The sequence below is a fragment of the Lepisma saccharinum genome, chromosome 9 (assembly GCF_977018435.1).
Source record: "Lepisma saccharinum chromosome 9, izLepSacc3.1, whole genome shotgun sequence".
In the NCBI taxonomy this organism is placed as follows: Eukaryota; Metazoa; Arthropoda; class Insecta; order Zygentoma; family Lepismatidae; genus Lepisma; species Lepisma saccharinum.
Genome location: NC_139237.1, coordinates 32,917,544 through 32,935,059, shown reverse-complemented (window position 1 = coordinate 32,935,059; position 17,516 = coordinate 32,917,544). Strand labels below are relative to the sequence as shown.

General features: G+C 36.9%; 1 protein-coding gene across 1 annotated transcript; it reads left to right on the top strand.

The window, feature by feature from the left end:
* Positions 1-7,739: 7,739 nt before the first annotated feature.
* Positions 7,740-8,168, top strand: LOC145992358 (uncharacterized). Its single transcript, XM_083128739.1, has one exon. It carries the CDS (start codon positions 7,740-7,742, stop codon positions 8,166-8,168), a length of 429 nt encoding a protein of 142 aa, XP_082984865.1.
* Positions 8,169-17,516: the final 9,348 nt, after the last annotated feature.

Sequence of the window (17,516 nt, the reverse complement as noted above, 5' to 3'; positions counted from 1 at the left end):
TAGTTACATTCAATTTCAAATGAAACTTATTGTTTGTATGGGACTTGCAACTGTGGTCATTTGCGAGAATCACCAGTACTTAGAGTTGACGTGACGCGCATGCGTTTGTAACACATAAATTCCAAGATGGCGGAGTGGACGGTTCAGCAGAAAGTGTTCTGCGTTCTTTCACTGGCATAAAACAAATCTGTGAAGCTTGTTCACCGTGCTTTTAGGCGTGAATTCAATGTTCAACGTCATGACAATAGTCCTTCCTATGTGAGTACTGCTAAATGGGATAAACAACTAAGAGAAACTGGAAGTGCTGTGTCGGTGCGCGGTAAGTACGCGAAGAGGGAGGTATCAGAGGAAAACATTGAAGTAATTTGCACTGCATTCACAATAAGTCCAAGAAAATCCATAAGACGTGCACGTTTAGTGCTCAAGATTCCTCGGTCTACTATCCATGACGTTGTGCAAAAAAAGGTTATGTCTACGGGCGTACAAGATCCAGTTACATTAACGAATTTATCCTGATGATAAACCTAAAAGACAGACGTTTTCGGGAAAAATGTTAACCGAAATTGACAACAACAATGCTTTTCTGGACAAGGTGTGCTTTTCTGATGAAGCTGCATTCCACACGTGTGGCAAAGTTAACAAGCATAATTGCCGTATTTGGGGAAGTGACAATCCTCATGAGTTTCGTGAAATTATGAGAGACTCGCCAAAAGTTAATGTGTGTTAATGATAATAGGCCCGTTCATCTTTGCTGAAGAAACAATGAGAGGAACGAATTATTTGGACATGCTTCTGCATTACGATGTGCCTCAAATGCCAAAAACCATTTTCCAACAAGACGGAGTCCCGGCACATTTTGCTATCATTGTACGAGAATTTCTCGATGAGCATTTTCCTAAAAGATGGATAGGAAGAAGATCTAAACCACTTGCTTGGCCTCCGCGCTCACCGAATCTTTCCCCCCAAGACTTTTTCTTTTGGGGGTTCATCAAGGACCATGTCTACAGTATGCCTGTCGAGAACTTGGAAGATCTGCGTAACAGAATTCGTCAGGCGATTAACAATGTGACCCCTCATGTGCTAGTGAGTACCTGGACGGAATTGGAATATCGGTTCGACATGTACCGTGCCACAGGAGGGGCTCATATCGAGTTGTGTGAGTTGTGTGAAGTGCTGGTGTTGGGACAAAAATTGCATGAGTTTTTCTACCAAAATATAAAATTTGGTAATAAAATTGTGTTTCTCTGCAAAATTATGCTCTTTTGTAATGTTAAAGGTCTAAGCCGGACACCCTGTATAAGAAAGAACTTTTAACGCCTGCGGTCATTCACTCAACCGATTTTACATCATACTCGTCAAACAGTGTGCGACCTGATGCTGTACTTCTGTACGACATGAATCATCCAGACTACAACAATGTCATGGAATTCCCTCAATTCTTGTCGTTTGTTGTAAATTGTGTGCATCCATTTCCCTTTTCGGATTTTTTTAATCCGTGCAAATAACAAAAGCAACTGTTCGTCAGAATCATACATATTGAGAAGAAATTGAAAACACAATGTACTTGGAACACTCCGATTTTTTTTTTCCAGCAGACTACGTGGTGTAGGCTACTAAGTCAACCTGTCTTGACCGCTGCTTGGATGAGCCGCTCGTAATCTTGCGCACCCAGGCAAGCGTACAGTCATAAGGTGACAAATACTGGGCCCCTTTATTTCAAGCCAGAGAACAAATGAGCCAGTGGTGGACGCATTCATCATCGCCAAGTTCCATACTGCTGTGTCTGCTGTCAAAGGTAAGCGCTTGTTCTTCAGGGACTCTAAAGAGCCAATCCTGGAACATTGTAAGGATAGAGGGCAAAATGTTAACAGCCAAACATGTTGCGATCTGCTTTAGAAAAACTTGAAACCTGCAATCAAGCCAAAATTTATCTGTTTGCTCGGCTCTGGTGTGCTCTTGCAGCAAGATAACGCAAGGACACACACAGCTGATGCAACACCAGAAAAAAATACGGAGCTGCGTTTGTTGGAGTGTCTACCAAATCCTTCATATTTACCGTACCTAGCACCGAGTGATTATCATGTGTTTGACTCTTTTAAGGGGACACTAGGTGGCAGGAAATTCCACATTGACAACGAGGTGAAATAGTTGGTGCACTAGTGGTCAGAAGATAATTTTTCTCATGGAATCCGGACATTATGTAAGGCTGCCACACCTGCATTGTAAACCTGGTAAAGACTATGTTGAAAAGTGATGAAATGGTTTCTAAAGGTTACTCTTTGGCTCTGCCTCATATGTACATGTATACGTACGCTTGAATTCAAAGGTCATACACATATATGTGTGTCTGAGAGAGTGTTTGTTACATATCACACATATTGAAATTAAGGGGTTCCGGGTTCGATACCCGGTGGTTGCACAGTGGTTCGGATTCCACTTTAAACTGTAGGTCCAGTCTCGATCATCCTTGCTGTGCATAAAGTGGACTTAAAGCACCAACTCAATTAATCAACCAATTAACGAATAAAAACCAACAAAAATCCAAAATCTGGCAAATCATTTATGCCAACACCTTTATGCTGAACATACGTTAATTTTTATTTATAAACTATTGTCAGTGTATAAGAAGAAGAGAAAACACGTTGACTGTCGAGTTTGTTATCAATTGCTTCAGATTTTCTGTTGTTGTTTCTTGTTCTGATTTCCTGTTCATGATATTGAACAGCAATGACAAATTACTTCACTCGCTTCATGTATAACCTAACTCTCCTTGCTAATACACAAAAAGGCTTTCATTAAAGTAATCAATTGCTCCTTAATGGCAAAAATAGCAGATAAAAGAAAGGATGAATGACTTTTTACTGTTGGTTTTGATTAGTTCTGGATAGGATGAATTGGCTTTGTATTGCTTTGTGGAGAAATGACTAGTTTATATGCAATAGTAAACATTTCCTATATACATGTTTTAGTCAGTGGCGTAGCATGGACATTTCGGGTGGGAACGCCAAGTCCGAAGGAAGAGTCGGCCCTTTCTTGCTTAATAATTTACTTATGGTATTAGTCGCCACAGGTATTATTTGCATGAAGTAAGCTGGCTTTTCAATAAAACATCATCATTGCATGTTTTAGCTAGAAAATCAGATGCCTCACTATTCCACAGATGTTTTGAACTCTGGTGTTCTATACCTTTTTTTTTTATATCTTTCTGCATGACGCAAGTCATTAAAAACCTACCTGAATCACAAGCGCCTCTGCACAACAGTAGACGTCATTGTTGTGGGCGATCCAACTACTGATTGATTTGGTTTATTTTACTTCGCTTTTCTACCACTTTTGGTTAATTGCGAATACGAATATGAGTGATGATATTGATGAAGGGACACTGACAAAGAACACCCGTGCTCTCGCCGGGATTCGAACCAGGGACCTCTGTCGTCTTGGCGCACTGTAAAAAGCATAGTGGATGATCCAAATATCGTACACTCTACTGACGTAACAGTGCCGATTAGTAATTCAGACCACTGTTTATTACATCTTGAGAATGCTGGTAAACATTTTAAAATAATTTTCTCCAGAGACCATTCGATGTTAAGAGTTTTCAAATGAATGCTAAACATTTCCATTCAAACAATATTAAGTAGTTAGATAATAACGAAAAAATACAATAAAAAAATAATAGTTTTGCGGGTTAAGTGGTAGAGCAGCCACAGGCTGAATTTCTATCACGAGGACTTCACCAACTTATTTGACAAAAACTGTGTTGATCTTTTAGTTTCTAATACACATCGCTGTTCGTGCGATAAATTATACAATGCAGTGGCCATTAAGAAGCAGTATATTTGAGATTGGTAAAGTTACGTCAGTCAATATTGCGTATTGTAGCATCACACAGCACGAGTTGCATGAGAGCGAAGAGCGAAGAACCGGGTAGGAATTCTGCCGCTGTGGTCTGCTTCAGAAGGCAGGAAGGGTCACATGAACCAATCACGGTAGACCTCTCGTACGCCAGCGTAAGAGAGCCCATTTACGCGTGTGCTGTAGAAATGGAAGCTTTCCCTCCATAAAGGCAGCAAGGAATATAGGAGTCCTGTACGCCGAACGTGCTCGGCGTCCGGCCGGGAAAGGCATTGAAAAGAGATGCTAGAACGAGTGTTGAGAGTGGAGCGTTGCAAGCGGGTCGCGAAAAATAGCCATTATAATGCCATAAAGGTCAAAGATATATGAAATTAGTCACGTTTTACTTTATAATCACAGCATTTAAGCATTTTTGAAATTTTAAATCTGGGAACGCCGGGCGTACGGGCGTACTATAACGCTACGCCACTGGTTTTAGTCTCCATTCATATTCTAACTTTCATATTTACCTGAATTGGGATGAAATTACTAATACCAATATGAACTAACGCATATTCATAATTAACATAATACTTTCTCTTTTCAATATTTGTTATTTTACGAGCCTATCCTACCTCTCCAGGGTAATCGCTACGTCTAAAATGGATGATGGATTGATAAAATAGATGATTTTCCCGCTTTAGTCAGGGTTCGAACCAAGTGCTCCCTAAGTTCAAAAACCTCCACATGATATTTTCTCAGATTCCGTTATTTGTACCTATACCATGTTGTTATATATTTCTTTTGTATATATTCAGTAACAGATAAGCTAGAGACGTACGTACATTATCTAATGGGGATTCTTTTCTTCTTCCTCCCCATTCTCTTTTTCTCTTTCTTCTTCATCCTATTTTCTGCCCCTTTCTGAATCTTCTTCTTCTCTATTGTCTTCCTTTCTCTTTCTTCTTCCTTTTCTTTCTCTCTCTTTCTTCTTCCTCATCTTCCCCTTCCCATCTCTTTCCTCTTCCTCTCTTTCTATCTTCATCCTCCTCTATCTCATTCCTTCTCTTGTTCTTATTTCTCTTTTCACTTTTATTTCTCTTGTTTCTTCCTCCTTTCTTTATCTCCCTTCTCTCTTTTCCTCTGCTCTCTCTCTCTCTCTGCAAATAAGTGTGAAAAGAAATGGAAGATTTCCGGCTCCACTACACTATTCTTCTCTCATATTTGGTACATCGCCGAGGGTATGTTTGTTTTATCGTGCCATAGGATGTAGTCATTTTCTCTCAAGTAGAGTTTTAAGGTTACAAACTTTATACGAGTATACCAGAGCAACAATCAATGTTCGAGTTTACGGGAAGGGGATGTAAGGGTAGGAAATTTTGGGGGATAGGGTGGATTTCCCACACCAAGAATCTTGTCCTAAAACAATTCTCCCAACAAGAGTTTTTTTAATATATAAGAACAAAGATTGACAATTTGTTTTAACTTGAAATATGTTTTTCTAACAAATTATCAAAAACACATAGAAAGAACGAACGATTATGACTGTTGGTATGTGTGTTTCTGAGTGTTGCATGCTTTCTCTCTCTTTTTTCCAAGAGACCATAAACAAAATATGCACGATAAATTTAAAACAACAATAAGTATGAAATATAATTGATTTATATTGTTAATAAAAAGTAAAAATTAAACGATGACTCAGATGCTTAAACTTAAACAACTTCAACTATCCTGCAATTTATTGCCAATTTGAATCAGTTGGAATTACTCTGCCACTTTACAAATATCTGATATATAAGTAGCAAATGAGTTCCTTTATGCATATTTAGTATTATATATACTTTTTTATATATATATATATATATATATTGAAATACTTAGTAATTTACTTATTTTATATGTAACAAAATAATAAATATGTAAATCATGTTATAATTTATATATATATATATATATATATATATATATATATATACACACACACACACATATACATATGCACACATATTTGTGTGTGTAACTTAAGATTTTCCTCCCGCCACCAGTTTTCAATTCGCACTCTCCCTCAAGTAGATCCAAATATACATGTCAGGAAAGAGAGATTTTCATCCTTGCCCAAGGATGATCATATCCATTCAAAAATAACAGGCGCATTTCTATGAAATATTTTCCATTACATTTTAAAGCTTTCGTACTTGCAAACGACATAAAATTTGTATATTTTTTTGTTTAGCATCTCTTTTCTGCTACTTTGGGGTAATTACGACTACGAGAGTCGACCACTTAACGCGCTTGGCCACTGAGGAGGACAACACTCCTACATTAGAACTCACTTTTGCAAAAACTTACTGAACTGTATCCAGATTATTATAAACAAATACTCAACAATATATTAAATATTTCTTATTCTTGGTTAGAAAGGAGAAACTTGAAAATGGTAAATTCAATAAAAGACGTGTGTAAGTCGAGAAAAACCTTTCGATTCTTCACAATACTAATATATACTTACAAAGGGAAACAAAGTTGATGACCTACTTTGGTATAATTATACTGTAAATATATGTACATTTTTACTTGAAATACAACTTTGGTTCTATAAAAACGGATAATTTTCATTAGAGCAAAAGAATATCTCGCACATTAACAATTCATGGAAAATAAGAAGTTCGGAATTGAGAGTGAACGTTCGAGAAATATTGTCAGCAAATGATGGATTCAATATGAGCTATTGTTTTATTGTTTGTTACACTTATTGTCACTACTACTTCTACTACTACTAGGCTACTTTCACATAAAAAGCATTTATCTACCCTGAGAAAACAGAATAGATTTTCATGCGAAATACGAAGTTTCTGCTTATACACGAGTACAGTAAGCACGGTATTCTACAAAAGCAAAAGTTCTTCTCGTTAACGAGCCATAATACAGAGCAGAATTTGTTAATTATAAGTTTGTGAAGAATGCCATGTACTTACCGAAACCAAATGTCTTAGGCCGAATACTATTTTCATGTCTATAAATTTGCATGTTTTGTTTCCATGGTTTTCGTTTGTAATTGTTGCTATGTTTTTCACTTCTACAATACTTTATTGTTTAGTTTTATCAATAATATATGCTAATGAGTAGTAGATGTTTCGAAAACAAAAGTTCGTGCATTCTACTGAACGTTTCTCACACAAGCCTTCATTTGCTTTTACAATAACATTTGTTTCAAGAATGTTACGAAAATACATTATAGGCTTGATATCAATGAAAAGTCAGATAGACAAATCGGAAATGTACCTATAGTTTACATTTCACTCTGCAACATAGTTCTACAGGATTCGAACCCAAAACAGTTGATTACAAGAAAACTGGGTCAACCATTACACTCTTGCGATTTATATCAAGGAGATACTAAGCTGAAAAGTAATATTAATACATAATCCACAGATTACATTCGTCTCAAATAAATATGGATGATAGTATTTCTTGATTTAATATAAATTATGAAGAGCAATTTTAGGTTGGTAGGCTTCAATCTGTGAAACGGATTTTAAACTTTGTCCATTTTCTCCACAAAGTTAATATACACTGAGGTGCAAAAAAAACGCAACACCTCAAAAATATTGATAAATATGATGACATGTCAATTTTAACCGTTACTTTCTTACCACTATGTAAGTTTTTAAAAACTTTAATTGACAACAATGTATACAAAGATAATTTAGCAGAAGAATAAGCTCAACAATGGCCAACAATGGTAACAAAGTGTATACGCAACCACAATGACATACACGTTAAGCTGCTTTATTGTGCAATAAAATTTGTTTGTTTCAACAACAAAAGCACATAATCCATTATTGCCACTCACTGATTGTGTCTTCTTTCTTTGCATGTGAAATCCATCACTTGAAGGAGGTAAGATGTCATTAAGTACGGAGGACGCTGTCGAAGCAGTTGCATTGGTAGAAGATAGGCGCAGTTTGCGTTATGTTGCTCAAGTGTTGCGTACCACACCGTCCACAATTTCGCGTACCATCCAGAGATACAGAGAGCTTGGTACATATTCTAGACGGCCGGGTTCTGGACGGCGGCCGTCAACATCTGCAAGAGATGACCAGTTTTTGCGCCTTAAGTTTCTCCCTAATCGCCACATGACTGCAGTTGAAGTCAGAAATCAGCTCGAACAAGTGAGAGGTGTGAATGTCAGCAAGTGGACTGTGAGAAGAAGGTTGCATGATGCGAAACTCTTATCCAGGAGACCTGCTACTGGCCCAGAACTGACAAGAAAACATCGAAAGGATCGCTTGCGTTTTGCAAGACACCATAGTGACTGGAATGACGAGCAGTGAGGAGCAGTTCTCTTCTCTGATGAGTCTCGATTTAGCCTTAGATCTCTAGATGGAAGAGAAAAGGTTTGGAGAAGGACAGGAGAAAGGTATTTACCGTGCACATTTTCGTCAAGGACAGCATTAAACGGTAGCTCTGTGATGGTTTGGGCAGGGATATGCTTGACTGCACGAACAGACCTGGTTCTTGTGGATGGTGGATCACTCACGGCACACCGCTACATTGAAGATATCCTTGGAGATCAAGTTATTCCCATTGCTCACTACATTGGTGAGAATTTCATGCTCATGCATGACAATGCACGTCCTCATGTAGCACAATGTGTCAATTGTTACCGGAATGAGTAGTTGTATTTGACCTATTATAAGAGCACCCCTCAAGCAGATTTGGCTATACTTAAAACAAGCTCAACATGCCCATATGAGCTTTTTGCTCAAGTGTGGAACCCTGCCTAATCCAAGATTTTTGTAAAAATGCCCTCGGGAATTTTTCAGAAAGGAAGAGCTCTCCTCAGATTGATTTGCCTATACTTACAAAAATTGCATCAGCCAGATTTTTGTCTATAAACTTGTCAAAAATTGATATTTTTTTGGCTATACCTGAAATTAAGCCAAAAACCCATACCCACACACACATATTTACTTCCAGTTTAAGTTCAATTGGAAACCAGGTTCAATTTGCTTATCTAATATTAAAACAATGCAATATGCAGAGACCCTCTAGAATTGCTCCGTGACTCTCTCATTTTTTATATTATATGTTTGCATGTTTCTCCTCTGTGTCAGTGTGTACAATTCCCGAGACGGTAGTATTGATTTTTGCTTTGCATGTTTCTCTTCTGCGCCGGTCCTTACAGAAATTCCCGAGTATGGAAGCTTTGCGTGCAAACAAAAAAAATTGCATCAGCCAGTATTGTGAGAGTGACTGAGGAGAATAGATGTGTTGATACAGTGCTTCTCATACTTACAGGCCTGTTTGTTTTAATATCATATTTCTGGTATATTGAACAATATTTTGCCTGACATCCAGCTTGTTTATTGTAATCCACTCATATTTAGGGGGTCAGGCTTATATCTGTCCCAGCCTGTTATACAAAAATTAATACATAACAAAGTCATTGCCATTCTAGACATGCATGTCCGTGCAGGCATTTGTGCTAGGTCAGTGTGAATGAATATTTATTCTTTTTTTCCACTTGTAGGCTATTGGCTTTACAACCTGTCATAAGATAAGCATAGAGTTTTTGATTTGGACCCCAAGAAATTTTATATAAATACCAAAGCCAAAAAATATTAACACACATACACATACATACACATACACACATATATACACACACACAAAGCACAGTGCTGAACCCAGCTGATATTTTTTATCCAGTATAAAGTTTTGAATTGAAACCCAGGAAATTGTATATAATAAACAACAGCAAAAATGCCAAATCAAAAATATTGCAATCAGTGCAATAAAAATATATTTAGCTCTAATTGGGCCAGACACCAAAAGATTTGTAACCCAGACAAATACAGAACTCCCACAAAAATTTGCCCCAAATGCCATAGAAAATACAGCATGCAATACTTCACATACACACATAAAAATACTTGCTCTGCACAGTTATCAACATTGCCCTCACAACCATCTACTTCTGGTCTGAAAAGGAAGCATGAAGCACCTGTTAATGCTAGAGCAGCAAAGCAGCCACGCTATGAACCCATCCATAGCAGTTTTAACGGCCAATTAAGGGATCACCGGTTTGTATCAGAGTCAAGATGTGGCATTAAGAATTTTTTGAAGAGTGTAAATCCTGATCTGCAGGCAATTCTAAATGCACAAAATGGTTCTTATAAGCTGTCCCTCAAATTGTATACACAATATAAGAAGCCAAATGGTACAAAATTTACACAGCCCCACATAACAGAAACTGTACCTGTATATTCAAATTCAAATTCAGACACAATAATAAGCAATTTGATGGATCAATTGAATATTAAACACTCTGAATTTGCAGCAAAAGAGTCTGGATGGAGCCTATGCGGCTCTCCACACAAGTTATATGTTAATATTTCTGAATTCACTCCATTACAAGGATCTACATATTTGCCATTACCTGATAATATTAAAAACAGAAGAGCCGTGGTTAATATAGAAAATACCGACCAGAAATGCTTTTTGTGGTGTATTTTAGCTGCTTTGTATGCAGTTTCAAGGAATCCTCAGAGAATAAGTTATTACAAACAGCATGAACATCTTTTTGACGATGCAATGGAGGGTTTAGAATATCCAATGTCTGTTCAGAATATTGATAAATTTGAAAAAAGGGCCAAGCATATCAATGGCAAACAATTATCTATTAATATATTTATTTGTTCCACTGGAAATTGCTTGATAGCACCTCTCAGAATCAGTACATTTGATGATGAATCTGCTATTCCGATTGATCTGCTCTTAATTGAAGGGGATGGCACATATCATTACACTCTGATACACAGTCTTGAAGCTTTAGTCAGAAAACAACTAGACAAATCTAAGACAATATTCAAGTTGTGCAGAAGATGTTTAACTGTTTTTGATGGTAGAAAAATGGTGAATGGTGTTTGTGAAAAGAATGCAGAAATTGCTAAAAACAAGTTAATTGAGCATCTGAAATACTGTGGCAACCATAAACCTGTTCATATGGTGATGCCCAATCCAAGTGAAAATTGCAAATTCAAAAAGTTTGAAGCCTTGTTGGAACACCCAGCATATATAGTCTGTGATTTTGAATCAAACCTCAAACCTCTTGCATTCTGCAATCCAGATCCTGAAGAATCTGCAATTACGCCATACCAGCTACATGAACCTTCCAGCTTTTGTTATATAGTTATACGGGATGGTGTAGCTAGTGAGCCACACTTATACATGGGACCAGATGCCATCAAAATATTTGCACATAGAATAGAAAATGAGTGCCGTGACATAGCATCTAATATTTTATTAAAATCAAAGCCTATGTTGCCTTTAACAGAGGAACAGATTGAGGATTTCAACAATGCAGAAAAATGCCCGGTATGTGATTCTGAATTTTCAGATACAAATATCAAGGTACATCACCATTCTCATACAGATGGTAAATTCTTAATGGCCCTGTGTAATAGCTGTAATATTAAGATCAAGAGACCAAGATTTGTCCCCATATTTTGCCATGGAGCATCCAATTATGATTTCCATCATCTGATCAGATACGAGGGGTTTGACAAGCAGAATTTAAATATTTTAGCTGAAAATGATGAGAAATATATTGCCATTAGCAAAATAATTAAAGTTAATGGTGTTCCTATTCACTTAAGATTTCTTGATTCATACAGAATTTTATCTGCTCTCCTGGCTACACTGGCCACTCAATTATCTGATGATCAATTCAAAATCACATGTGCTTTGTTTTCAAATCAGGAGCTGAAATTAATTAGGCGGAAGGGTGTATATCCATATGATTATGTTACAGATTTTTCTAAATTTGATGAGTGTTCTCTGCCACCACAACAAGAGTTTTACAGCAAAATCAGAGCATCTGGAATCACTGATGATGATTATCACCATGCCCAGTTGATGTGGAACAATTTAAAATGCCAGACATTTGGTGATTATCACAAGGCATATTTAAAACTTGATGTCACTCTCTTAGCTGATATACTGCAGGCATTCAGAAAATCTTCCATGCAAAAATATAAGCTGGATCCAATGTATTTTTACAGTTCTCCGCGCCTAGCATGGTCTGCAATGTTTTTAAACACTAAAATGCAATTGGATCTGATCCAGGATCAAGATATGTATCTGTTTATGGAACAATGTATAAGAGGGGGCATGGTGCAATGTTCCCAGAGATATGCCAGAGCAAATAACAAATATATGCCTGATTATGATCCAGCACGGCCATCAAATTATATAGCGTATGTGGATGCAAACAGCCTCTATGGTTATGCCATGATGGATAAACTGCCTTATTCAGGGCTTGAATGGGTTGAAAATTTCAATATTGAAGATCTTAAGGATTTTGATGACAGTGACTATGGCCTCTTCTTAGAGGCTGATCTGATAATTCCTGATGATTTGCACAATACATTTTCTGATCTGCCCCCAATTCCCGAGGTTCAGTGCTCACCTGGCTCTAAACAGAGGAAGCTCATGATGACTCTGGAGCCGAAACAGGGATATGTCATATATTACAAAAACCTCCAGTTCCTGATGAAACATGGTGTCCAAGTGACCAAAATTGGAAAAGTTTTGAGGTTCAGGCACTCAGAATGGTTGAAACCATACATTGATACAAACACAGAGCTTCGAACATCTGCAAAGAGCCAATTTGATAAGGGCTTGTTTAAATTGATGGTCAATTCTGTGTATGGCAAAACTATTGAAAATGTCAGAAAACATACCGATGTTAAAATAATTACTGACCCCAGCCTGAGCAAAAAATTGGTTGCAAAGCCTAATTTCAATTATAGAAGAATTTATGATGAGCACATGGCACTTTTCAACATGAAAAAAACAAAGATTAAGTTTGATAAACCTATTTATGTAGGGGCTGTGATATTGGAATTGGCCAAATTACATATGTTAACATTGTATTATGATGTGTTGAAACCTTTTTATGGTGATAATATAAAATTGATGTACATGGATACGGATAGTTTTATTCTTGATATTAAAACAGAAGATGTTTATCAAGATATGTCACAGCCTGAATTGTTTAAATATTTTGATACCAGTGAACATACAATAATTCAACCCCACAACAAAAAGGTGCCTGGCAAATTAAAAGATGAGACACTTGGTGATGTTATTGTGGAATTTGCTGGGTTAAGTGCCAAGGTGTACACTTTTAAAACATGTAGTGGCGCTGTTGCCAAAAAGGCCAAGGGCATTGGCAGAGTGCCTGTGGAAAAAGAGTTTGTATTTGAAGATTATAAAAATTGCCTCAAATCCCAGAATTTAATCAAAACATCAGAATCCAGAATTCAGAGTGTGGATCACTTATTGACTTCAAATATTGTAAGAAAAGTGGCCCTGGACCCACATGATGATAAGAGATGCATTTTATCATGTGGCATACATACTTTACCATGGGGGCATTGTGATTTGAAAAGTGGTAATCAATGCCCAATTACAGAGCATGATTTGAAATAAATAAACATGCCTATGAACTTATTTGGGTTCAAAAAACAGGCTATTATGGACCTGCCAACACCACAACCCTCTTCTGATATGCTGTCTAAACTGAGTGGCTTGTTAATTATTCATCTGAACAGCATATTTACAGATAATGATGATGAAACAGGTAAAATATTGTACATATTTAACAATAATTTAAATCATTACCAATTACCTGTAGGTGGGCAATTGCAATTTATTACAACCCCTGAGGGTAATGTCAAGATTTCAGTAGGGAGAAATATTTATAGAATTAAGCACTCAAACATGATTTCTGGCACTGTTTATACTGTTTCTGCTGGTGACTGCTTATATATTGAGGTCCCGGGATCATATGACAAGCTTATACCCTTTTTTATAGAATTAAGAATCAGATACTCTATAATAAATAACCACTAAAACAAAAATGCCTAATGATATATTTGGCCATACAAGACATGAAGATCACAGTGATGAGATTCTGATGCTTGATGTCAGAGTCAAGAAATTAAGAAGTGATTTACAAGCTTTACAGACCACACTCAATGCCAGTCTTCAATTAGAAATTACAAATTTACAATCACAATGCATGGACCCTCTTCTTAAAAATGATTCTGAACTCAAATTGTTGCTTCAAAAATATACTGATCTGGCAACATTAGATAATTTTCAAAGTTTAGAAGAGGCTGTAGCAGCTCTTCAAGCCAAATTTAAGACCCAGGCCACCAATTCTGAGCAATTGAAACAACAATTGGAAGAGCAAATAAATAATGTCCAGGCACAGCTCCAAACAATTGTCAAAAGCATAAAATCACAAGAAGATTTTGATCTAGTGATTTCCACTCTAAAAGAACAGATTCAATCACTCCAGATACCTTATCTGGACCCTCTGCACAATGCCATAGCCGAGGTTAAAGAAAAAATTGAGACACTTGAAAATTTTATGAACAACTTGCCATCTTCTGATGCTTTGAATGCAATAACTCGGAGTGTAGCAAATATTAAGCTCCAACTTGAAACATATGAAGATTTTGGAAAAATTCAAAGTTCCATAACCCATCTTGAAGGTACAATAGCAGCAGTGCAAAGTGATTTGGCAAATGTACTAGAATCCCGCCTGCCCGGTATTGTAGACACACTTGTCAGTGTCCAGGAACAGATCACAAAGCTTGAAAACCTCAACACCGAATCTGAGCTATCTCATTTTCATCACTTGATCGATGATATCCAAACAAAACTTGAAATTTTACAACAATCCACACCCTCTCAGGCAGATATAGCCCTGCTCCAAAATGCTATGCAAAATGTGGCTGATGCTTCTGAATTAAACAATGTGAAATTGGCACTTGAATTTTTGCAAAATACTGTGTCAAATCTGCCTACATCACAGGAACTTAAAAATATTAAGAGAGCAGTGAATAGGATATTGAAATCAGAAGATATCAAGAATATCCAGGCAGAGATCAAACAACTCACTCAGACAGTGGCCACTCTACCAACCAATCAACATATTAATGAACTGCATGCCCTGTTTGAGGATATCAGAAGACAGGTCCATGATCTTACTGCTCAAAATTCAAAATTGGCAGTTGTTGAAAATTTGCAACAAATTGTAGCTAATATCAAGCAACAGCTAGGGACCATGGAATCCAATCAAGCAAATGCTCTGTCTGTTTTTGCCACCCAGCTTCAAGAGATTGTGCAACAATACAAGAAACTTGTTGTGGACATAAAAATTAAGCCAGGCCATGATGATGTTGTTAGGACCATCAATGAGCACCTTGAATCTGTAACAAGCAGATTGCTCACAGCAGAAAAAGAAATAACCGGCATAATCGAGAATCCAAAACATACAGTAATTCTTGAATTGTACAGCATCCCCAACAAAGAATATGATTCACCATTTACACCAGGTGGCAAAATATATATGCTGTCCCCTGCACAATTTTATTACCAGTTTTTTGTTGGGGGCACACTGAGACCAATCAAGATCAAATATTGGCTTCAACCACAGGCACATCACTACCCCACCTTATCAATAACAAATGCTGACAACAAAGTAAAAATCACCAGTGTAGAGTTAGAGGATTTTACAGATCCCAATACATTGGAAACATCTTATGTTGAAGATGATGGCACTCTGGAATTTCATATACAAATAGGAGACAAATTATATTTAGAAAATCCTGCAGTCTCAGCTGCTGAACACCCCATAGTTGCAATATTCTTGTTTACATATTATGTCTAGACAAATTATTGTTGATGAATTACACAGACAAGCCAGACATAATTTTAAGAGACTCCCAGTAGTCACAAAGGGCATAGATGATTTATGGCAGAGCGACTTGATTGAAATGGCAAGTGGGCAGTTGAAAAACTTAGACAAAATCAACAAGGGCTACAAGTATGTACTCACTGTAATAGACACATTTTCAAAATTTGCCTGGGCTGTGCCACTCAAATCCAAGACTGGAAAATGTGTTACAGAAGCCATCAGAACAATCATCAATCAGAGTGGAAGATCACCGCGCTACTTGCAAACAGATAATGGCAAAGAATTTTATAATTCTGTGTTCCAACAATTTATTAAAAGCCAGGCAATAAAACATTACTCGAGTTACAGTGATCTCAAAGCCTCAATTGTAGAGAGATTCAACAAAACCCTAAAAAATCTTATGTATAAACAATTTACCCTCCAAGGTAATTATAAATGGATTAATATTCTTCCAGAACTTCTACATAAATATAACAACTCGGTTCATTCCACAATCAACATGAAACCCTCTGAAGTAACTTCATCTGATGAGCAAAAATTGATCAGGACTGTTTATTATCCTAGATACCAGCCAACAACAAGAAAGGCCAAATACAGGGTGAGTGATCAAGTAAGAATCAGCAAATATAAGCACTTATTCAAAAGAGGCTTTACAAGAAACTGGAGCACTGAATTATTTACAGTGGTTCAAGTTAAACCCGGGACCCTTAACACATATATAATAAAAGATCATCGAGGAGAAATTCTCAAAGGCCGATTCTATGAACAAGAGCTCAGCAAAACTAAACAGCCTGACACATATCTCATAGAAAAAATCATCCGCATAAAAGGCAACAAGTTATTTGTCAAATGGCTAGGACTTCCGGAACACAGCTGGATCGATGCAGACAAAATAATAATATGAACACCTGGGATGTTATAAAAAGGCTGCCAGAACCTGAACAGCAGAATAAGAGAAATGGCAACTTGCTGCCTGATAATATTAGGTGTCTTATTGTTGGGCCATCTGCTTGTGGTAAAACTACACTAATGGTTGATATTTTTTTATTGGCACCCAACTGGTTAGACTGGAAAAACAGGCACTTGTATGTTTTCTCTAAGAGCTTGGAACAATTAAAATATCAGCAGCTGATGAAGCTATATGATGGATTGGATATAGCCACTTTTGAACCAGATGTTAAGCCACTTCATGACTGTCTCGATAATTCTGTTGTTGTGTTTGATGACATTATACTGGATAATCAAAACAAGGTTAGAAATTTCTTTACACAGGGCCGACACAAAAACATTGATTGCTTCTACCTGGCACAGACTTTTTCAAAAATACCGAAGCAACTGATCCGAGACAACAGCAATTTTATATGTGTGTTTCATCAAGATCATACCAACCTCAAACACATACATGATGAATATGTAGGTGGGGACTTGAGCTACAATGATTTTTCCAAGTTTTGCAGCAGGTGCTGGAACCAGGACAGTTATGGGTTTGTCACAATTGATATGACAAGAAAACCCAATAGTGGCAAATACAGAAATAAAATCAACAATTTTCTAGACATTGAAACATATATAAATAAACATGAAAAGGTCAATCATTGATGATCTTAAATTAAGAGATTATCTTGTAAAAAGATTTAAGGGATGGAAATCAGAGAACCGGGGAATTTATGAAAAACACAAACAAGCAGAACAGCCTGTAATTGATGCTATTAGTGAATTAGGTAAAAATATCAAAACTGTTACAGAGCAAAATCAAAATTTGATCACAGAGCTTGTACCTGTAGCTGCTAGGAACATATTAGATTATCCATTCACCCCACTTTCCAGTATTCATACACCTAGTCCTGTTGCTCCTAGAAGAATTGAAGCTACTCAGGATCCTATTGAATTGGGTCTTCTTGCTCAA

Bases quoted from the DNA above. Each gene is read 5' to 3' on its own strand.
- LOC145992358 (XM_083128739.1), top strand. From the start codon at position 7,740: ATGTCATTAAGTACGGAGGACGCTGTCGAAGCAGTTGCATTGGTAGAA.